This window comes from Verruconis gallopava (assembly GCF_000836295.1).
Source record: "Verruconis gallopava strain CBS 43764 unplaced genomic scaffold supercont1.4, whole genome shotgun sequence".
Classification (NCBI taxonomy): domain Eukaryota; kingdom Fungi; phylum Ascomycota; class Dothideomycetes; order Venturiales; family Sympoventuriaceae; genus Verruconis; species Verruconis gallopava.
Genome location: NW_015622140.1, coordinates 519829 through 541813, shown reverse-complemented (window position 1 = coordinate 541813; position 21985 = coordinate 519829). Strand labels below are relative to the sequence as shown.

Genomic DNA, 21985 nt, shown 5'->3' with positions numbered 1-21985 from the left:
TTGGATTTGGAAGCTATTATTGATGACAATTATGAAATCAACAAAACAGCTCTGGAGAGGCTTTTCGGTACTCTCGGTAGTATCGTGTTGGCCAAGTTATCGAATGTGAGTGATACGTGATATACGGCTGTGCAACTTCAAGAGACGATGAGAAAGACCGAGAATAAAGAGCTTGGGACGCAAAAATAGGGCAGTGCCGAGGAAGGAAAACCTGTATTGTGAAACTCCTGAAGATATTTGGAGAGAGATTTGACGCCTTGCCGTGGGAAGGTCATGCATGAGCACGGATGGCTTGTCTCAAGCTCCCAGAATTCCGCATTCAGTGTTCACTGTGCCGCTCCCGTGATATATGATTACTATTCGTGTCAAGATTCCCAATCAGGCCATTTCTCCATCTAGGGGCATTATTCCCTTTGATCCAAGCTCTTGCCTGCATTACAGATGTACCACCCTACCGGAGCCCAAGTATCGTGGAAGGTGTATGAGAATAAAAAATCCGTCCCATGGAAGGCTCTAGGATTCAATTCAGGCCCAGCCTCTGAAGAGTTGAACAAGCGACCTTTGATTCGAAAAATAGGAGTTCCATCGGTTTTGGTACATGTCCTGCTATGTTGCGGGAGAGACTATGGATCGCTGGGCCGCAAAAGTTCTTTAGACTTGCCTATGGGACTCTTTACCTAAGAGCAGAAGGCGTGATGGCAGTGTTCTCTTACGGGCTCATTCATTTCGTGTGGTGCACAGGGGATCCTCCTGTAGCCACGATACAACGCCTCTAGACAAGGATAAACGGTACAGCAATGTGCTTAGGATCAAACTGAGCAGACGCAAAAGCTCCTCATGTTCAAAAATCACACTTCCAATCTGCTTTAGCTGTGATCGAGCCCAGTCAAATCTGCCGATACTAATGGACTTCTTAAGCCTTAGTTGCATGACAAGCTCGTACGGGAAGATATATACGTCAATGTTCTAACTGGTCCACGAACGCGAGGACCGCTTGAAGCTTTGGCATATTCCGAGCTGGCTTTTCACAATTAACCAGCACGGCCGTGGATCCTTTCCAGGCATCGCTTTCGTCCAAAGGAGGTGCTGTGAATTAGTAATCCTCATTTTAAGACACGGACTGTTGTCCAAGAGATGAACGCTTGACACAACGTCTAGCGCGTCTTGTACGCCCAAGCCAGCTGCGTCCTTCGTGGATCCTTTTGGGCGTGTGTGCGCAAAGGAGGATTATAAAAGCCAAGCGTGAGCGTTGAATACAGTGGGTTGGCTCGGACCTGTTGCTTCCGAGAAGGGTGAGGGCGACCGGATCTCGTCATTCTTGCCGGACTAGTGAGCTCCAGGGACGAAGAAGGTCGGGACAGGCCCACCGCACAAATCGCGATGAGCGCTTTCGAATTAATAATCATGTTCGACCGAAGCTTTTGGGTCGGCGGATCTTGTGCTTGAGGCGAAAGAGGCTTACGGGTATATATCAGAAAGCCGAACAGAGTATCGGCTAACGAAATTGGTCGTCGAGTCCTGAGCTTCGGCGAAACACGCGCGGACAAGATTGCCTGGCTACAGCATCATGGCGCCACCGCAAATTACCCTCTATACCAACCATAGATGTCCCTATGCGCACCGCGCGCATATCACTCTCGAGGAGCTTGGTCTTCCTTTCGAAGAGGTTGTTATTGACCTTGACAAGCCACGGGAGCCGTGGTATCTGAAGATCAATCCTGTGCGCAGCCCGGCCTACTTATCAGCTAGGTTTGCTCGCTAATCTATTTGACCTACAACAGCGCGGTCTCGTCCCTTCGATCAAGTACTCCGACGATCAGATCAGCAATGCGGTCATTACCGAGTCTGCCATCGTCACACAATTTCTTGCCGATATTCACCCCAGCCATCTGCTACCAGCATCCAATAGTTCTTCATATGCAGCGCTCGCACGAGCTCGCGTGAACTTCTTCATTGACACATGGAGCACTAAGATCGGAAGCTTCATGTTCTCTATCTTTCGCGCTACTACTGAAGAGGAGAGGCAGGCTAAGGCTCAGGAATGGGTCGCTGCAGTCAAAAAGGAAATTGAGCCTCTGCTCGCCGATGCCGACCCTTTCTTCGGGGGGAGTAAGAAGCTGACACTCGTTGAAGTACGTGTGGATCCATATATCTCTGATGAAATCACAAACTGATAAGCGAATGATATAGGCTAACGTAGCACCCTTCCTTCTTCGTATATTTGCTCTGTCTGGCGCTGGTGTACTGCCCACCTCCGTCAAGACTGGCCTCGATCAGCTTCCCAACTTCTCCAAGTGGGCCAAGGCAACTATTGAGCAACCAAGCGTCCTCAAAATCTGGGATGAGGAGAAGGTTATTGCCGGAACCAAAGCTCGTATCGAAAAAATGAAGGCAGCCACTAGCAACGGGGCCAAGTAAAGCTTTTTGTCTTTATGCCAATCTCCTTAAAGTTTGACGTCCCAAGGATTTAACGATTAATGCTCTTGCTATGTTTTATTACTGCGAGTGGTACAGTCAATTTTTTGTTCTATGTGCGCTAATCTTGAATTTACAGTCAATAGTATGGTCTTATCTTGATGTCGAGTAAGCCCGCCATGCTCTCCAGCCAAAGGCATTAACAATTAACGAAATCAATTCCGATCATTGCAGTTTGTTGTACATTAATCCCAGTTCCAATTGTTCTTTGCTTACATGAATGTTGCTCCTGTATATCGTGTACGCTACCAAACTGAGTTGACATGTTATGGAATCTGATGGGGCACAGAGTTCCTTCGCTGACGCTTCTCTCGGTGTTTGTCTTCAACGACCGTACAGATAGTTGCTCCACGTGCTCGGAATTGCAAGAGCACCAGAGCAGCTCTTGAATCTGGTACTCCATGTTCGATCCGTTCCCTATTAATCGACAACCCTGGCTTGTGAGGTGATTGTTTCTCATCGGAAACGTGCTCGAGCTCATCGTGTAAACGTTTGCAATTGTTTTTCTTGCTTGAAGCTTTGACGCTAATTGTGTTCGCTGGAACCACAAGCATCTGAGGTGTCTTAGTCTTTGGTGAGGACAGAAGGAGAAGAGTTTCAGCTGCGTTGACTTCGACAGCGTCTTTCTGTCCATCCCGTGGTTTATTGACCGCTTGCCACGTCGATCTTGGCGATATGTCATGGGCGCAGTCACTCCATTCACTATCTGTGCCGTAGCCACTCTCTGGTGAAGTAGCAATTTTGGGAAGCCGTGGCTTGGGCCTCTTAAGTGAAGTAGACGGTACATTTACTCTTGAAGTGCCAGGGGTCTCAGACTGCTCGCATGAAGAGCCTGGTGTTATGTGTGCGTCGGCCCGCTGAAGCCACTGCTGGGTCTCAATTGTGCAAGCCTTGATGATGGAGCTGTCGATCTTGAAATTGGCGAATGTTGCATCAGTTGGACGTACACAAAGATCTGCAAAGTCCTTGCCAAAGAGAGGCGTAAGCGCATAGCGAATATGGAAACAAAACGTGGCCGCAACTGCCTTCGCGCAGGCGAATGGCATCCAATACCCTAGCATGATAAGTCGTGCGACTAATGTCAGAGGTTCGAAACTCACCCTGTGCCGACAAAGCGCCTCCGGTTATACTATGGCTAATATCTCGCAGTCCAGGGTTCGCGTTCAGTACTTTCGCAGGCGTTGTCTGATGAGACTTTGTCAGTAAAGACCAAACCAAAGTCGAGTTGTTCGCACCTTGGAGTACTTGCAGCACTTGAAGAAGGGTGTGATCCTGACGAGTCCGATATTGTAGTCCCACATGACAACGTATTCCCGGTCTTCACCTGGAAGTCTGAATGTATACTGAAATACTGCGGTGATGGTCAGCGCCTAATCAGTCACATTCATCTGAACTTCCACCTTCAAATGCGTCTCTGCCGGTTTTACTTAGGAATGTTTTCTTATCCGAGCTATAAGGGATATGGTGGCAATGCTGCGCAATCTCGCCACGTGGATATATATGAAAATGCTCATAATGCTTTGCTAGCTCGTCATCGTCTTCTGCCTCATGCGGAGGAAATAACACGTCGCCCTTAGTTGGTCCTTTACGAAATATTGGGGCATCTTTAGGCATCTTGTTCTTATATGGTTTGTGAGTAGTCAGTGCTGGTGTCTGCAAGGTGGACGCTGCTGGCTGAGGTGGTTGAGTTATCGAATCCGCTGGCTCCTCTGTGGGAGATGGGTTAAGAAGTTCTTCCACCTTCATAGTCGACAGGCTGGCAAGCTCTGTTCGTGAAAGATGATACTGACAACTTGATCTGGAAGCGGTTTGACTTAATATGTTGTGTACAACCTCTATGAGGCGAAGTTTGACAAGCACGTAGATGTTAACCTGGCCAGCCAAATATACTTAGTCTGCGGATTACTAGATAAGTACGCTAAGATCTTGTTTGCGAACGAGGGGCATGCTCACGAGGTAACAGAGTTAGGTTTTTGCCAAATATTCCAAACCAAACGACTAGAACAAATTTGCTTGATAATCGTTGATCGACGATAAGGCGATACAGTATAGTGTGTATGTTTCAGCATATACGAGCCAACTGAATCGGGAGGGCGAAAGATCTTATGTCGATGTTGCTGACAGCTTTGTGCAGACGTTTATCCTTATGAATCTTGTCAATAATATCAAGAAAGCGTCAGTGTGATCATCTATGACTGTAAGTACATTCAACAGCGTATTATGAAGACACAAACATACAGACAAGAAATGTGTTGACCAAGATACACTTGATGTTCTGACGAATCGTAGACCTTATTTGCTCTCTGTCGTCATCGTTAGTCCGCTTGCCTGTCACGAAAAGGGTTGACTAACGCAGTCAACTTGATCATTTGGCCAGCAGCGAGATTGAGAATTTTGAGTGGTTGATGGTATTTATGCAGCCTGGCAATGAATCTCTTGGTCAAGCGAGTTGATATGAACATGAAACTTGGATGTGATTGAAATCCAGGGCCCGAGTGATTGGGTATGCCTATTCGTCATACTAGAGGCGGTATGACTTGCAGCGGCTTCATACGGTCACGAAGCCACCCGTTGAGGGTCTCGGTGGAGGAAGATTTCTTGGTCGGTGTGGTCAACCTTTCAGACTGGTCACGAATGGATCCTAAGATGAGGAACATGAAACGCTCCAATGTCTTCGCTTGGGCATTGCATCTACCAGACAGTCGACTCTATACCCTTATTCTCACTGAGAAAAACTCTGTATTAGGAGGCATGTAACAGTCAAGATTGGTATGTCTCTGTAGAAGCTACATTTACTCGTACACTTTTCATTGTCGAAAGTCTTGCTGCAATATCCCGATGAAGATATACATGCATCAGCAAATGTGTTGAGAGCAACTTCAAGTAGGTGACCGCCACCATGCATATATATCGTCCTACAAACAAGACATGCTGATCGGTGTTGACAACATCAGTCTCGCGAGTCTCTTCAAGAACGCGGCACACATAATTCCCAACAACATGCGAGGCGATGTTGTCACGAGGAATTTTCGAAACTCCTAGATAGGAAGAATTGTGCTCCTGGGAACCATGTACCGAATTAGCATTTGGAAGTGCTTTTTATCAATGGCTTCATAAGCTTCGACAATATCAACAGTCCAACGCCGGCTTTCTTCAGCCGGGCTTGCACTACCGGAGAGCTGAAAGATGGTCCTATCATCTGATGGTTTGCGGGCTCGGTTGATTCTCGTTGGCTGGGTTGATGCGACGTAACAAACGAAGATTTTGGTAAATGACTGGAGACAAAAAAATTCGGCAAGCGGACAGCTGCGTTGGCCACACCTTGTAGGGATGTTGAGTCTTCAAACAGAATTCACGGCTCCAAAACTGATCATCGATGGCAAGATATTATTTGGGCCTTTGATTATTTCAGGTTCAATGCCAAATTCGACATTTTTGAGTAGATTGGAATGCGAGCGATGATTGAACTGCACTTAATTTTCTGCATGCAAAATCAGAGCTTTTTTGGCTTTGGATAAGGAGACATGTTAAGAGAGAGGCAATCTATTTCACTGGTTACGACGGTAATCTCTCTGAACAAAGAGAACTATAAATATGTTTCGTCTCTGCAGAATAGTTCAAATTAGTCTCTCGTCTTTATGATAGCCTCATACAAATGCCTTCACCGTATTTTTTGAAGCTTAGTGTTAGCGTCGGTCAAGGAATCCAACATATCTCTGATAAGACATATACGTCCATTCTCTGCCAAAGGTTCCCTTGTATTCTGGGTATCCAGATAATGTTCAAGCCGATCTTGCTCATCCAATAGAGCGCTGTCTCCAAACAAATCTCCGTACTTTACATTATCCCCATTATCGAAGCAGGAATGTGCTGAACTCAGCATCTCAAGCCTTGCGTCAATCGGCGGATTGATAGGCATGCCAAAGACATATCTTCCGCACTTAGCCGGGAACGCTAGATGATGTGCATGTATGACAGGTCTCCGCCTGAGCAAACGGATGTCAGTAGCGCGAATCACTGTGCTTTATTCGCATTCTCCGAGGCGGAGTTTTGGGACCTGATCAACTCGACGCATCCTCTTGATACCTCTTCCAAGCGAAGCAACACGTCAGCATACATGCAAACACGTCTCGTCTTAGGCGGTTGTTGCCAGCCTCACACCAAAATCGGTTAAACGAAGGCGGTGGACGGGAAAACTGCAGCCTTCCGCCGAACCGGATCATAGCCAGGGCCAGTACGGATGGCGACAACCGCTAGCTTCAATCCTAAGAAGACGCTGCAGGAACGTGCTCTTCTAAAGCGCCACATAATTTGACAGCTTCGTAGCACAACGCTTATCCTGGCATGTAGAACCTGAGAGCAGCCAGGTCCTGTGATCAAGGTAAAAGGTTGGAGGCATTGGTCAAGGTCAGAACTTAGACCTTCAACAGAGTCAAGTGCTGTATCGACTCATAGAATAACTTGAGAGAAGAGAGGGTGCTTGCGGCATCATAACTTAAGTATATCGGTCATTACTTATGCTAAAATGAACACCTTACACGTGGACCGCCCTAAATATTTCTCTCATATGGTACATTTCTTCCATAGCAATTTTGGTTCCAGCTTTCAAACTAGTCACTGTCGTCGTTGTCATCATAATACTCTTCATCGCTCTCATTGTCTTCACTGCTGTCCGCTGTAATGGTATACTTTGGCCTTGACGCGGCTGCCCGCCGTGCAGGCCTTTTGACCGGAGCGACCTCCACGTCTTCATCACTTAAAATGTCGTTTGCAATGTCCTCTATCTCATCATCATTATCATCCAGGTTCGTTGCCTTCCCTTTAGTTGATGGTTTTGACGCAGTGCCTTTGGCCTGCTTAGCAGCATATGCCTTTGCAGCTGGAGACAGAGGTATGGCCTTTGGAGCCGTGGAGACAGCAGTTTTCTTTGCCGCAGGCTTCTTAGGCACCAGCTTAGGAGCTGGGGCAGCTTTTGAAGCTGGTGCTTTTGCCTTCGTCATGGTTGGCTTACAAGCAGGAAGACCCAAGGTGTCTTCGTCGTCCTCACTCACCCCAAATGCGTCATTGGCTGGAGGCGCAACTGGACGGCGTGGTGAACCTTTGAGCAACATTGCATAATCAGTGTCATCTACTCCACCATCAGAGTCAACAGGTGACTTTGACTTCGTCTTTCCCTTTGGATTAGCCAAACCCTGGCTGCTGTTTGGTCGTGCCGTAGCAGAGAAGAGTGTCCGTCCTGAGCCAGCAGTGCTCTGACCTATCGGCTTGAGAAAAGTGCTAATGTCCCCAAGTTTGTCATCGGCCTCCGACACTGCGTCATCGCTGTTGTCGTCGATGACATAAGATTTAGGTCGTGTTGCTCTAACGGCTCGTGCAACTGAGTTTTTTGCAGCAGCTTCCGCCGCAACGGCTAGAAAGGCATCTGAGTCATCAGACTCAGCGTGCATGGCTTTTCTTGGGGCTGGCTTTGCTTTGGTTTTAAAATCGGCAGACTGACCCTTTGACTTTACAGCAACGACTTCGGAATCATGTTCTTTTTCCGCTGATTTTGGGGCGCCAACTTTGTCAATATCCATGAAGTCATCACCGTCATCAACAATTTCTGTCACGCGAGCTTGGGCAGGTTCATCTTTCACAGCTTGGGGAGGCCCATTCGCTGCGAAATTAGCCCATAATCCACCACGATTTTTTGCTCGATCTTGAATGGCCTTGAGGGCAGATGATTTCTTCTTGCCAACTTCAAAATCGGAGTCATCATCAGAGCCGCGGCGTGCCTTCTTCTTAGCTTTACCAGCTCCAATACCCAATTTTGCAGAAGCGCGACGGCCCGTATTGCGTAACTTCTTCTTGCGAGACTTTTCTTCCTCAAGTTGATTATTCCACTCCTCAAGAAAGTCATCAAGGTCCTTATTCCAAAGGTCCTTTGGAGTCAGCTTGATAAGCTCGTCGATCTCATGCTCCTTGTCACCAATTTGCTTCTTGATACGCTCGACACGCTCTTGAGTCAGCGACCAGATTGGCATACCCAGAAGGTAATCATAATCGTTTGCCCCAACTGCTGTGTCGTCTTCAGCGTCCTCGGATTCGTCGTTCTCCACGTATGCCTCGTCCTCGCCGGCCTTTTTGGCGTCTTCAACTTTCGGGAACGGCTTGAACCCCAACTGCTTAAGCTCGTCGATAAGGACAGACTTTTTCTTCTTAGATACGACCAGTTTACCGTCAATAATCATCTGGATGAATCGGGCTTGATTAGTGAGCTTATCGAGCTGCTTGTTCAGTTCATCAAGAAGGTATTGCTGCGGGAAGTCAGTCTCGCCTACTGCATTTCTCAGGTGTCAGAACAACTTACTCGACGCTTCTCATAAAACTTCAAGCGAACGTGATAAAACTCTTCCATGATATCCAGCACAGTTTCATAGCGCTGAATACGACCTTGGCTATCGAATGCTACCATGTTGGATGTAGACATCGTGGTAGAGAGCTTGAAGCGATCCTCAAGGCCTTTCTCTAAAGTAGCCTTCATTTGTTTATCATCTAATTTGATAACGAAATGGACTGTGGTGGGTGTATTGTATTCCAGGTAGTCTTTGATCCACGACGGCTCCTTTTCAGCCTTAATGACCTCTTCAAGTCTGTCCTTGAAGTCCTGCGTCCACATGCGCACAGGTAATTCAGTTATTTCTACTTCATTGTCGCCCGTCTGCTGGATTATACCCTTGAACTTGAACTTATCGGGTCCTGCTGACTCGACCTCACCTTTGAAGTCACGGAACCAAGGATTCATGGGTAGCATATCTTCCTTAGAAGTGCCTCTCATTCGACGCTTAAGATTATCCACAATATCCTGAGGGCTGTAGTTTGGGATATTTGTGCTCCAACCAGTGCCGATGCCGCTTGCACCGTTAAGCAAGATTAGCGGAACCACGGGAACGTAAGTGGTTGGCTCTATCTGCTTGCCATCATCCTCGTCGTACGTCAAGAGAGCGTCATCAGCTGGGTGAAAGATGCGGCGAGCAAACGGTGAAGGACGAGTGTAGATATACCTAGCACTAGCCGCATCGGCACCACCCATTCGTCTTGAGCCGAAGTTACCGCTGGGTTCCAGGAGATTCACGTTGTTTGAACCCACAAAGTTCTGCGCGAGACCAACAATTGTTTGTTGCATCGACACATCGCCGTAGGCGTATGCTGTTGAACCAGACACAATACCAGCAAGCTCCACGACTTTCATGTCCTTCTTCATGTTTCGCCTGAAACAAGTGTAAAGTACCTTGCGTTGGGTAGGCTTTAGACCATCCACCACCGAGGGAATGGATCGAAGATTGTCCGCCATGCTGAAGAGAATCAGCTCTTTGTTGATGAAATCATCGTAAGTGATCTCCTTCGGCGACATGTCAAGATATGTGCCAGGTACAAACTCGCGTAGCCAATTCTTACGCGCGTCAGCCTTCTTCTTTGAGAACGCAAGGTCAATGAGCGCATGCTCCTCCTCTTTCATTGGCCTGAACAGCTTCAAATGTTTATCTGGATCCCTGAAGTATACTTCGGCGTCTTCGTTGGTGCTAGTTCCCAATCCCTTATAGTACTTGTGATCCCACCCTTTCTGATGACCAGGCTCTTTCTTCCAGTTGAGGTACTCGGGCATAGTGAAGAATGACTTCTCTGCCTTCGGGTGTTTTGGATCACCTTTCCAAACCTTGACTATAGGCGTGATGAACACACTGAGAAAGTTGGGAATCTTAAGCAAGCTTGGATAATGAGCTTCAAAGAAATTGACAAGCAAGCCTTTTATGTGAGAACCATCGTGATCCTGATCGGTCATGATCATGAGCTGTCCGTATCGCAAGCTCTTTGTGTCGGTGTACTCTTTCTTATGCTGAAGTCCCATGAATTTTTTGATGTTCTGAATCTCTTGGTTGTTTGAGATCTGCGCAATAGAGGCATCGCGAACATTAAGAAGTTTACCTCGAAGAGGGAATACACCGATCAAATCAGGATCAGCAACAGCGCGACCAGCTAGGGCTAAACCGCTAGCAGAGTCACCTTCCGTAAGAATCAGAGTGCATCGCCAGCCATCCTTAGTTCCAGCCTTGTTTGCATCAGTGAGTTTAGCATTATTCATCCGCGCGCGCTTGCTGCCATCGGACTTCGCGAGAATTTGATCAGCTTTGCGCTCGGCGAAGTCCATGATATTCTGAATGATCGGGGACTTCTCGATCTTGCTTAGGAATGCATCGCTGACGGTGAACTTGCTGCCGAACTGGGAAGGCTTGGTCGTCAGTTGCTCCTTTGTCTGTGAAGTGAAGGCCGGATTCACAATTTGGCAATTGATGAACAAGAACATGTGGCTCTGGATCTGGTGGGGCTTCAGAGCAACACCTTTTCGGTTCTTCTTCTTAATGACCTCCAATAGTTTGTTGATGATTTGATCGGCCACATACTTAACGTGCGTACCGCCAGAGGTAGTTGCAATATTATTCACGAATGAAACCTGTTTGAAAGAGCCGTCGGACACAGCAAATCCAACCTCCCAACGTTCATGAGGACGATCAATTATAATGGTCTGCTTCTCGGCGCCCTCTCCGGAAGCTCCGGTCTCGTTCTGAATGGCTTTGGTGTACATCTCCATGTACTTCTCAAATTTCCGAATCTTGATGGTCTCGCCATTTAATTTGACCTTGACACCTTTGACAGTGCCTGCCAAATCATAAATACGGCGCTTAACAAGTGCTTCGAAGTCATCATCCATGCCTTCCATGTGGAAGCGGGCATAGTCCGGTCTAAAGGTAATTTTTGTATAGTCTTCACCTTTGTAGCCGTCTGTGATCTTGGCCTTGCCTTTCACGCTCATGTTTTTGGTCCATGTTTGCTTATATTTTTGCTTCTTCCGCGAATCAGCTGTCTCTACAGTAAACTCCAAGCTGTAGATATTAGCCAACTTTGCACCATAGCCATTTCGACCACCGGTGACCTTCTCTTGGTCATCCTTGTAGTTAGATGATGTCAGAAGGTGACCGAATATAAGCTCTGGTACGTAGATGCCTTCAGTCTGCGGATTTGTAAGTCTTATCTTCGTATGAAATAAAGGTCTGCTAAGCCTACTTTATGAATGTCGATTGGAATGCCGCGTCCATTGTTCCAGACGCTGATTTCACCAGATTCGCGATCAATGGTGACCTTGATCTCATCCATGTTCTTGTCGTTTTGTTTATTGTCGGCCGCGTTCACCAAAATTTCGTCGAATATTTTGTAAAGACCGGGCACGAAGTTAACTTTGCGGTACTCCATCGCGTCAGTCTCCGAATTGTACACCCACATCTCATTTTCCTGAAATTCTATGGAGCCAATGTAGGTATCAGGACGTAGCAAAATGTGATCGATGTGAGTAATTTTTTGGTATCTATCGCTGGCGTCACCAGAGGTCGTTGAAGCGGGCTTCGGTTTTTCCGCTGACTGGAGGAAACTCTCATTTTCAATTTCCTGGAGAGCTTTCCCGCTTGACTTTTTTGGGCCAGTACTGCTCTTCGACTTCTTCGCGGGAGGAGTATTAGAAAGGAGGGAGTCATCGTTGAAAGAGTCGTGATCCATATCCGAATTCTCTTCATCCGAATCGCTTGACTTGCGCTTCTTCGGGACGGCTTTTTTAGTAGTTGTCATATTGAGCTTGGACTGCGCGAGCTTCTTCGGGGCAGCAGCCTTGGTTGTTTTCGGCTTCGCAGATGAGGCAGTGGTCTTCTTTGTCACGGCCTTAGCGGTTGCCTTTGCCTTCTGCCTGATGTTAGGAGAGTTCACAATAGCCGAAATATGGAGGTGCTCACCGTTTTTGGGGCAGGCTCAAAATCAGAGCTGCCGTCAACATCGAAGATGGAAGCATCCATCGAGTCGTCCATAGCGGGAGTGATAGAACGCGCCGAAACGCGTGAGAAACGCTAGGAATTCTTCGAAAACAAAGTTGAAAAGAGTGATCCGATCCTATGCTATACACATAACGAGGGACAGGCTGCACATGGACGCGAATCAAAGCGTAGCTGTGTTGTTATGAGATTGGGGCTGTTGTTAAACAACCCGTAAATAGGGTTAAGCGCGTTTCCGGGAAACAAGCGCTAGGGTGAAGTATCATCACGTGACCAGCAAGGCTTCACTAACTTGTTCCGTTTATTCACGGACTTATGCGTCCTTCCAGCACTTGTTAAGCTTTCGACGGCTTTTAACATAAGCATGCATTAACTAATACAAGAGGAGCTAAGATGGCTGTCTTTTTGATACAGAGAAATGCCTAAGATACGCGCTGATCAAGCGCAAGCACGATGCTCGATTTCAAGAGAAACCTTTGAATGTTTGTTAATTATCTCAACTTCATTTCAAGACTTCTCTAGAGCCTTCAATTCCAGTACTTTCTCAGCAATTCATATCCGCTGGTTCCATGATCAGATTCTGTCAAGTTCTAGTCGGAATCAATATTCAATCGCCATACTTGTCGATCGACCCTTGAGGCGGCCAAAGACTTTCATCGCCGCAATCGTTGAAAATGATATATATTGTCTAGCCTTCAGGACAGAACTCGGTGCGAAATCCGCAACGACTTCGTAAGCATACCTCTTTGATTCTGGACCAGCTAGAGCATTGGCTTGGTGTCAAAGAGTAGCAGCCCCTCTGTCCTCAAAGTGCTGCCCGGTGGCAATGGCCATGTAGTAGTGCGTTAGCACTCTTCGAAGGGGATAAAAAAAGTCCGCCTCAAAATATATATAAGGCAATTCTCTTCAAGGCTCGGTTTATGTGACGAGTTCCAATCTCCTGGAAATGGGCTCGTGACTCTCAATCGCTATCATCCCCTTTTGCTTTCTTCCTCCTCTGTCTATTCCTCTTTTCTCTCCTCCTGGCTCTTTCTTCTTCCTCTCTGTCTCTTGCTTTCTCAATTCTCGCTTGTAGATCAATCGCGCCCGACTCCTTCGCCTCTTCTTCCTTCTTTCTCTTTAACCACCGGAGACGTTCCCTGACCTCCTCCACTGTCGCCCGCCTGACTTGTCCACTCTCGCCCACGTTTTGTAGATGCTGCTTGCTGTTGTAATGCTCTACCAGCTGCAAGTTATCCTTGAAAGTCAGATCGCACGCCTCGCAGTAGAAGCCTGCGCCCCTTCCTCGTTTGCCGACCGCTGCCCCAGCGGGTACTAACATTGTCTTTCCAACCATATCGCCTACGTTTAGACGCGCCGAGCGCGCCTGCGTTTCACGCACATCAGGCGGCGTGGACGCCCGGCGGACGTATTTCTTGCCCGCAAGTTTAGCCTCATATCGCGCCTTGGCCTCTTCTTTAGCTTTGGCCTCGTTCTGGCGGGCGCGTTCTGCGTACTCGGCTTTGTCCCAGGTGCGTCGAAAATCTGTGTCGCCGGAACTCGAGACTGTTTTTTTCTCTGACATTGTGTTCAAATGTTGCAATGGTATCGCGCCGTTGTTCGTTTCAACGTGAGGTGAAGCTACGAAAAGTTCCATGGTTGAAGGCGGAAGACTTTCCGCAGCTGACCCTTGTGACCCTTCTCACTTATCTGAAATTCACCACGAGAAAAACAAAGAAAATAGAAGCTGAGCGCTGAAATAACAAACAAGAGACATAAGGGGAAAATGAATAATGTCGCGAAAACTTTTTCTCGGAAAATTTAGAGCAGCAGCAAGATAAGAGTTCATCATAAGAAGGGAAACTTGATTTACTTCATCTCAAAAGACGATATACTAAGATATACGCAAGTATTGGGTATCCGTCAGATTCATTTCTTCACTCTCCCATGAACAATCATCTTCCTCTCCTTGACAATCCACTAGCACTCCTTTGCATAGCGGCACCGCGTGCACTATTGCTTCTACTCATTGGTAGCGCTTCAGCATTGCCTTGCTGACTGTTCTGTCTGCTCATGCTTATGGTTTGAACCGGCGCAAGAAGCGAAGGTGGAGGAGGCTCCTGGCCGCCATTCATCAGCGATGGAGGTCGATACTGATATTCGGCAGTTGGCTGTGGTCCTAGGGCCCTTTCGAGAAGCTTATTATTCATCTCGTCATCACCGTGAGTATCGCGAAGCATGATCGCCAGATCTGCATCAATCTCCGCAGCAGACAGTTGCGACACCATTGCCGGTGCACCATTAGCTTTGCTGCCTATAGCGGCCGGTACATAGGTAGGTATGATTGTCCCCAGAGGCACATCACCAGAGTTCAAGGAGGAAAGCCCTTGTAGTGCTTTTGTCGTGCCTCTTGTTGCATGATGCGAAGTGCTTGTGATACGTTCCATACCTGGAGCTGCGGGTGTAGCGTCATCATCTTGGTCCACATCATTTGCAGTGGCGGTGCCAGACTCTACACCTTCGTCTGCTTCCGCATGTGTGCCATTGACACCATTACCGTTTGCCTGACCATTGGCCTGAGGTTTGAGCAGGAAATGTCTTGCAGCAATTGCTGCCGTGTTCATGGTCATGCTCAGCTCTTTCTCGGTGAAGAGTCTCTCAATCGAGTACAAGGGAGCTTCTTGCTGTTGCCACACGGTCTTGGCTTTGGCATCGCGATACGGGGATCCAATCCCGACGTCTGCTCTTGACGGTCCAAGAGCCGGAGACTGGCCCTCAGGCTCATCAAACAGCCGTTGGCGTTTCCGACGACCTTCCGCTTGGTCTTCTGTGTCTCCACCGCGCCTTCCAGTGTTCCTTGTTGCACGCTTGTGGCCGCTTCCGGGGCTCGAAGGGTTTATGAGGCTGAATTGGTTGGGATGTAGAAGCAAAGCATTGCTGTCACCAATATCCAGCATGTCCTTCTCCTTCAATAACCGATCTCGCTTTCGAGTCAGTTGGGCGATCAGTCTTTCGCGAATCGTATTTGCCAGCATCCTGTGTTCTTCGTGCGCCATCCGCACGTAAAAATTATATCGTTGCTCGAGTTCTGCCATAGTGGCTCGATGCCTGTTCTGGTGGACGGTGTGAGCGTTCCGAGATGGTCGAACAAGCGATAGAATTTGCCATCAATACTTACATGCAGCAACGTCAAGTTCACATCACGTTCTTCAAGTGCATCGTTGACCTCGTGCACAAATTTAGTGTACAATTTGCCAGCATCGGCCAAAAAGTCAGCCTCAGCGGCCGGATCCGCAGGTATCTTCCCGCCAACTGTCTCACGGATGAGATTGGCGATATCATCCGGACTATCTGGGAGAGGTTTGTTTTGATATGGGTTTGCCCGATGTATGAGATTAATATCAACCTGGATGGCATTGGCTTGGGCCTCATAATGTGGGCGAAGGTTAGCGCTGAAGGACGACACCATCTCTTGGAGACGCTCTGAAAGCATCGCCCGTCTCTTGTCGCGCTTCGATTGGCTCATTGGTGCTGGTGAACCAGACAGCCGCGAGTTCATGTCCGGCGACGGGCTACGATTGCGCGCCATGGCAGTCTACTGTGGAATGCGTGAATTCGCAGCGAAGGAGAGAGTCAAAGAGAAGAGGTCGAATGGGACAAAGTGCTGTTTGCGCGACTAAAGGGTTATACATCCGATTAGCGCTCAATGAGCAGGTCCAAGCAATTCTGAAGCTCTACGTTAGAGCTTCCTAATCGAGAGAAGAAAGTATAGCAACAAGGGAAACTCCTGAAGCTGCAGACAAGGAAAAGGTGAGAAAGGTCAACGCACGATGGTGGATCAGAAACGCCGGAAACTGACGATTGGTCACGCAACCCATTCTGCCAGAGTTCACCGCTTTCCAAAATTAAGGGTACCCCATGTTTACGCACCCATGCTTGTGATCAACCCTATCGCCTTAACCTTTGACATTTGTCCTCGAGGTTTGGATTGGGCTGATACTTATCAGTTCTCTATTACTCGAGAAGGCCTCTCGAATATAACGATGACTGACCCAATCAGAGTCGTTCGTCCGCCAAGGATTGCAAGAAAAACTGAGAGCCAGCCATGGCATACATACTTTACTGTCGACGTATTGTACGCTGCCGCTAGGAAGACAATTCTACACCCCTTTGTTGCTTGGATAATACCACTCTGCTTGAGGGCCGTCACCGTTCCGTACGACGACATTTCCATGCAACTCTCCATTGGCTATGCTTGCTTGCTCACCTTGCTGTGGGTGCTGTCCGTGCTCAACAATCGCATTGCCTATGGTATACCAAGAGAAGTCGACTATGACGAAGAGGTAATCATTATCACTGGTGGTGCAAGCGGCCTTGGCCGCTTGATTGCCGATTTCTATGTAATGCGAGGTGCATCTGTTGCAGTGCTGGATTTGAAGCAAGCTGATGATGATGAATTTATGGGCATCCGATACTACCAATGTGACATCGGCGACAAAAAACAGGTTGATGAAGCTATCACAAAAATCAAAACCGATGTACGTAGAAGTAAAACTGTCTCATTGTCTCCTTCGCCTCTCTCCAGCCTGTGTGCACATTGGTAATTCTCTAACGGCTGCGAAAACAGCTAGGAACGCCGACTATTTTGGTCAACAATGCAGGTGTCATGCACAGCAAGTCGATACTTGACCTTGATCCAGAGGAAATCGAGCTTACTCTCCGTGTGAATCTGTTGTCTCACTGGCACACAGTCAAGGCATGTTTACCGGGCATGCTCGAAGAAGAGCGTGGAACTATCGTGACTGTTGCCAGCGTATTGGGATATCTAGGCTGCCCTAATCTCTGTAAGTTGCCACGAGAAACACATCCGTGGTCCTGCGCAGGGGCTTACCTGGTACAGCTGCATATACCGCGACCAAGGCCGGTCTACTGGCCTTTCATCAGTCTTTGACAGCCGAGCTCTCGCAAACGCCAGAGATCAAGACGATCCTCGTAGCGCCTGGACAGCTCGACACGCCTATGTTCAAGGGAATGAACACTCCATCGAACTTCCTAGCCCCCGTAGTCGCCCCAGTGGAGTTGGCAAAAGAGATTGTAAACATGATCGACTCCGGCTGGAGCGGCGAGATATGTCTCCCACTTTACACACGAGTCACACCGCTCATTCCGGCGTTGCCCGCGGCCATTCAAAAAATTCTGAAAGCATTGAGCGGAATGGATAAGGCTATCTTAGATTTCACGGCCGCCAGGAAGAAAGAGTCCTAAGCACGGTTGAGCGAACAACCGAATTGATACCCAACGCTACAAGCTTCACTGTGTACAATTGTACCCCCAGCATCATGGTCTATAGACAATCACTTCCAATCCATTCGTATACGGCGCTGTCAAGTTCCGGAACGGCCCGTTCGGGTCACGAACGTAAGACAGAAACTCCTTGTACCCTGCAGCGGCGGAGATGGTGTTGTCTGCCACGATCACGGTGCCTGGCCGCATATGGCTTTGCACTAGCTTCAAAGTAGGCAATGCGAGGGGCGTCCAGACTGGTTGAAAATCCCATTAGCTAGAATCTCTCGCTCTGGCGCATCACGTACTGTCAAGCAGCAGCAGGTCAACCTGCTCGAGGTTCTCCTTAAGCGTCTCCAACAAATTGCCCTCCCGCAGCTCAATGTGCCTCTCCACGTCTTCCCCAGCCTCTCTCCAATGCTGCCGTGCCTTTGCGGCCTTCGTTGCCTCAAGCTCCGTCGCAATCACCTTCCCGTTCTGCGCGTCGTTCTCCGCCACGGCCAAGGCGAGATAGATCGTGCTGACCCCAAAGCTGGTGCCAGCCTCCACGACATACCTGGCTCCCGTAGCGAGCATGAGCTGGTACACGAACTCACACTTGTCTCGGTCCAGTGCAACGAACTTGTCGACCATGAGCCTGTTGAGCTCCGCCGTGCCAAGGACTGGGTCGCGATCGCGTGAGTCGAGGAAGGATTCAAGCGTGGGCTGTATCTCCGCTTCTTGCTTTATGGATAGCTCATGAAGGCGAGAAAGCAGGTCAAAAACCTTCTGCGAGGCTCGCACTGGTGATGGCCCTGTATTCGAGGCCATGATGTCCCAAACAAGGATAAGGTTTTATCCAGAAGCTACTTCGAAGAGCTCGTGGCTGTTCACTTTTAATTTGTGTACGAAGGCAAAGAAAGAATCCTCAAAGCCTGTCCCCCCGTGAATGAGAGTGGTATGTATAAAACTGGAAGGCTGAGTCACCGGCCATGCATTGGTCCGAGGTCGCTGCAAATTACGAGAGATCAACCAGTTGTACCGACGCGGAGCACACGTCGGCACTTCATTCGGAGTTGTTTGTCTCTCCGGGGATCGCTTCGAAAAGAGGCTATACTCGTTTCGCCTTGTTTACCTGCAGAGTCAAGCAGTAAATGTGATGTATTGGACGAGCACGGTTAAGCACGTGGCTAAGTACAACACTGTTAGCTAGCTTCGCAGTTGGACCCGAACACACTATCTAATCAAGGGATCACAAGACAGCTCAGCTCATCTTCGAGGTCGGCTACGTTGCCTCGTTGGAATCATGGTAAAGCATCGCAACGTTGGCGTCCTTATTCGGGACGTTGCAGCCCGTGTGCGAACTAATACGCCCAATCCTCAAAGAAGGTCGTCAGACTTCTGCTGAGTGCACAGGCCATGACGCTGGTATGATCCTCGTCGCTGTAGACCCTCAGATGGACGTCACGGACACGAGGCGAGGCTCTGAGCTTTTCATACATGGCATGCGTGTTCTCCTCGAACTTGAACCCCTCAAGCATCTTCTTCCGCCTCTCAAATGCTTCGTCAGTCTGGTCATGCCACTGTTTAGGATGGGCTTCCAGCTCGCCGTAATAAAGCATGACCACGGCACCGGAGTTTCCTTCGTCGGGCTCTTTCTCGTATTCCTCCTGCTCGGAGAAGATGAAGTCGTCGTGCCAGTACAGCGAAGGGCTGCTCGCGATGTAGCAGTCAAACAGCCGCGGCCGCTTGAACAAAGCGTGCAGAGCAAACAGGCCTCCGTACGAATGGCCGAACAGTGCTCTTCTCCCGAACGTGACGTCTGGGAATCGCTCTAGGACGGAAGGGAAAACAGTGTTCGTCATGAAGTCAAGCATCTCATCGGCTCCGCCCACAGGACCGAAGACGTCCTTCTCTGTGCCGTCCGGCGGTGTGAGATCGTAGCCGCGAGACGGACTGTAAAGTTTCTCCTGTGGCAGATCATAGCCGATGGCGACGACAAGCCCGCCACCAGAATAATGAGGACCCGAGGCACGCCGCCACGCAGCCTCAGTTGCTGTAAGAAACAGGGCGTTGCCATCCATGATATATCTGAAGCTCTTAGGATCCGCCCAGGTCCTGGATTTTGCGACAGGCACTTACATGATGGGGACTTCCTTGGCTTCCAGTGGTGCCTTGTCTCTCCAGTTGAGCGGCCATGATGCTTGAATCAGATATGTCTGACCCTTAGCATTCGACAAGATCCATTGCTCTGAGTTGCGCAAAGTCACGTCAATCCTGTGTTTTGTCATCTTTCAACGCGTGTACTGAAGCCCAATTTTTCTGTTGAGTACCTTCGAAAGCGTTCAGGAAAGATAGACGAAATTGCGTTGCATTCTCAGTTCGCATTTTGCGCATGGAGGCCAGAAGTTTTTTTTTTTCCCCTCCGCTGTCGCAGCTCATGCTTGTCCATTTATCGCTTGATCCAAGTTGCCCCGCTTTCACATCCTTCTAGTGCCTATGTTAGCAGTGATGAAGCAGGAGGAATTTGAAGGGCAGTTCCCGGATGCTTGATCGTCTTATCTTATCAGATCACACATGCTGGGTAACTTTTTAGTGCATCACCAGATTCGCAGCCGTGCTTGATTTTTGCTGTCTAGCGTCGGAGTTCAAATCTTACTGTCGGAAAGTTTTCCAGTGTATTCTAACTTTTTCCGCTGTCTTGGCGTTTTCTAGTTTGTTTTTTTTATTTACTTCTGCGCGTTTAACTGAAACTTTGTTTCGTCGTTTGACAATTTATCCTCACAAGCCTGTTTTTGCGTAGGAGTAACAGAAGCTGTTGCACAAGCCTACCGTGGATTTGTCTCAATCAAGATCAGTTGGATGGGGAGTAAACACCGTCCTTGCGTCAATTTAAAGTGGTTTATACGAGTCTTTTTATACGACACACTATCGATGCTCAGCATATGGTGCGTATCGACTAAATCATTAAAATCGGAACTCAGACAAGGTTGGGCCAGATATTTAGAAGAACATATAGTGAAGTTAGTTTGACTAGGTCTCAGACTTGTGCCAGCTTGTCTGTAGCGCCAATGGACTGACTGCACGCCTTAGGCCCAAGTTGTGGGTATGTGTGTCTTGCGAGGATTTGTAGTGTTCCAGGTGACACACTCGTCTTGCCACCGCGAGACAACTATTTCGAACCAGTAGTTGCGTTGTCATTTTGGTGGTGGGGTCGACACGAAGGCTCTCTTTCGCAAATGCTGCTGTTGACAGTACATATGCCGGGAAGGGAAACGAAAAAAAGGACTCAACAGAACCACAGGGCGACGAAGGCGCTGCTAAAGTCAGGAGTTTGGTTTGCGCAAGCTTTCGCGGGAATTATGAAATTGATCGACCCAAAAGTACGTTTCCCGGATCCGCATTTGTGATGCAGAGAGGTCGCCACGGAGCGGGTTAGCAAAGCAGCGTCGCGCGTCCAGAGATGCTCGCGTCGATCCTTGCAAAAGTTGGCATCACACCCGAGCCGAAACGGCCTGGATCAGTTCTTGCATTCTACTCTACATGCGTGTACAGAACACAGCACCGCCACCGTGGTGCTGTCAGAGGTGTGGAGATGCTCGTCGCAGGCACGGATGCCGATGGTGTTATCGATAGATGACGCCAGAATGCGACAAGAATCGTTCGCTGGCGTTCCTCAAAAGTATGGGGCCATGACTTGGGTGGCTGGGCCCAGCGAAGGCCCCATGAAACAGAACAAACTCCCGGCGCATCCCCCTCAATAACACCAGCCTTTTTCGAGGTGGCACAAAGGCGCAGGATTAAGGCAAGACGAGCAGCAAAGCGAAGTGACCAGGCTTTACAGGCAAAATGTCTTCGCAGCAGTCGCACGGTAACTCAGGACACGGCCACCACAAGGTTCCCGAGCCGGAGCGCGGAGAGCGGAGAGCAGAGGACAAAAAAGCCAAAAATACACGAGGCAATGGCAAACAGCCTTCCCAGCTCGGAAACGTCACAGCAAGAATGGGGTTTTGGATTTGCACCAGAGGCACGTACGGGACTAGCAGCGGCACGGTGTGGGCTCACTGCATAACCCCTTGCCGCAGCTGATCGTGCAGCCAATGACGAAGGTCCGCGCCGACAATGGACGCGCAATGAAGCCAGTCCTGAACGACGATCCCAGCCCGTAAGCTGGCGGAGCATGAGCATTCGGCAGCAGGAGGAGGATGGGCTCGCTCCTGAAGAGTGGGCGGAGACAAGAGAGAAAAGGAAACAAAGCGCCCGTCCAGCCTCTGTTTCTGTCGTCCTTCCAGGCCTGCCACTCTCTTTTCGCAAGCGAGAGACGGAGACAGAAGAGCAAGAAGCCAGAAGTCGCCACTGACTGCAGTCCCGATTGAACTGGCCTCGGTTTTGTGTTCTCTACTCAAGCGACTGTT

General features: G+C 48.8%; 8 protein-coding genes across 9 annotated transcripts; 2 read left to right on the top strand and 6 right to left on the bottom strand.

Moving 5' to 3' along the window:
• The first annotated feature begins 1368 nt into the window (after window positions 1-1368).
• Window positions 1369-2963, top strand: PV09_01624. Of its 2 annotated transcripts, XM_016354542.1 has the most exons (4): window positions 1369-1720; window positions 1782-2132; window positions 2191-2501; window positions 2555-2963. In XM_016354542.1, the coding sequence occupies exons 1-3, from the start codon at window positions 1568-1570 to the stop codon at window positions 2416-2418; spliced, it is 732 nt and encodes a 243-aa protein (XP_016217554.1). In that variant the 5' UTR covers window positions 1369-1567; the 3' UTR covers window positions 2419-2501; window positions 2555-2963. The 2 variants fall into 2 exon arrangements, with proteins under 2 accessions (XP_016217554.1, XP_016217553.1); XM_016354541.1 differs by having other exon boundaries at window positions 2191-2963.
• PV09_01623 (uncharacterized protein) lies at window positions 2742-4221 on the bottom strand (the record flags this gene model as incomplete). Its single annotated transcript, XM_016354540.1, has 4 exons — window positions 2742-3529; window positions 3576-3660; window positions 3711-3826; window positions 3876-4221. The coding sequence occupies 4 exons, from the start codon at window positions 4219-4221 to the stop codon at window positions 2742-2744; spliced, it is 1335 nt and encodes a 444-aa protein (XP_016217552.1).
• A 2733-nt stretch (window positions 4222-6954) lies between these two features.
• Window positions 6955-12528, bottom strand: PV09_01622 (uncharacterized protein). The gene is made up of 4 exons (XM_016354539.1): window positions 12294-12528; window positions 11578-12243; window positions 8825-11524; window positions 6955-8771 (listed from the first exon to the last, which is right to left on the bottom strand). The coding sequence occupies exons 1-4, from the start codon at window positions 12363-12365 to the stop codon at window positions 7086-7088; spliced, it is 5124 nt and encodes a 1707-aa protein (XP_016217551.1). The 5' UTR covers window positions 12366-12528; the 3' UTR covers window positions 6955-7085.
• Window positions 12529-12676: 148 nt separating this feature from the next.
• Window positions 12677-13965, bottom strand: PV09_01621 (uncharacterized protein; the record flags this gene model as incomplete). Its single annotated transcript, XM_016354538.1, has 1 exon — window positions 12677-13965. One exon carries the CDS (start codon window positions 13963-13965, stop codon window positions 13291-13293), a length of 675 nt encoding a protein of 224 aa, XP_016217550.1. The 3' UTR covers window positions 12677-13290.
• Window positions 13966-14152: 187 nt separating this feature from the next.
• On the bottom strand, window positions 14153-16128 carry PV09_01620 (uncharacterized protein). The gene is made up of 2 exons (XM_016354537.1): window positions 15487-16128; window positions 14153-15421 (listed from the first exon to the last, which is right to left on the bottom strand). Exons 1-2 carry the CDS (start codon window positions 15895-15897, stop codon window positions 14264-14266), a joined length of 1569 nt encoding a protein of 522 aa, XP_016217549.1. The 5' UTR covers window positions 15898-16128; the 3' UTR covers window positions 14153-14263.
• Window positions 16129-16264: 136 nt separating this feature from the next.
• On the top strand, window positions 16265-18085 carry PV09_01619 (uncharacterized protein). Its single transcript, XM_016354536.1, has 3 exons — window positions 16265-16846; window positions 16936-17152; window positions 17209-18085. Exons 1-3 carry the CDS (start codon window positions 16352-16354, stop codon window positions 17571-17573), a joined length of 1077 nt encoding a protein of 358 aa, XP_016217548.1. The 5' UTR covers window positions 16265-16351; the 3' UTR covers window positions 17574-18085.
• On the bottom strand, window positions 17646-18401 carry PV09_01618 (uncharacterized protein; the record flags this gene model as incomplete). The annotated part of the gene is made up of 2 exons (XM_016354535.1): window positions 17646-17848; window positions 17900-18401. The coding sequence occupies 2 exons, from the start codon at window positions 18399-18401 to the stop codon at window positions 17646-17648; spliced, it is 705 nt and encodes a 234-aa protein (XP_016217547.1).
• Window positions 18402-18934: 533 nt separating this feature from the next.
• On the bottom strand, window positions 18935-19861 carry PV09_01617 (uncharacterized protein; the record flags this gene model as incomplete). The annotated part of the gene is made up of 2 exons (XM_016354534.1): window positions 18935-19661; window positions 19713-19861. 2 exons carry the CDS (start codon window positions 19859-19861, stop codon window positions 18935-18937), a joined length of 876 nt encoding a protein of 291 aa, XP_016217546.1.
• Between the last annotated feature and the right edge of the window lie 2124 nt (window positions 19862-21985).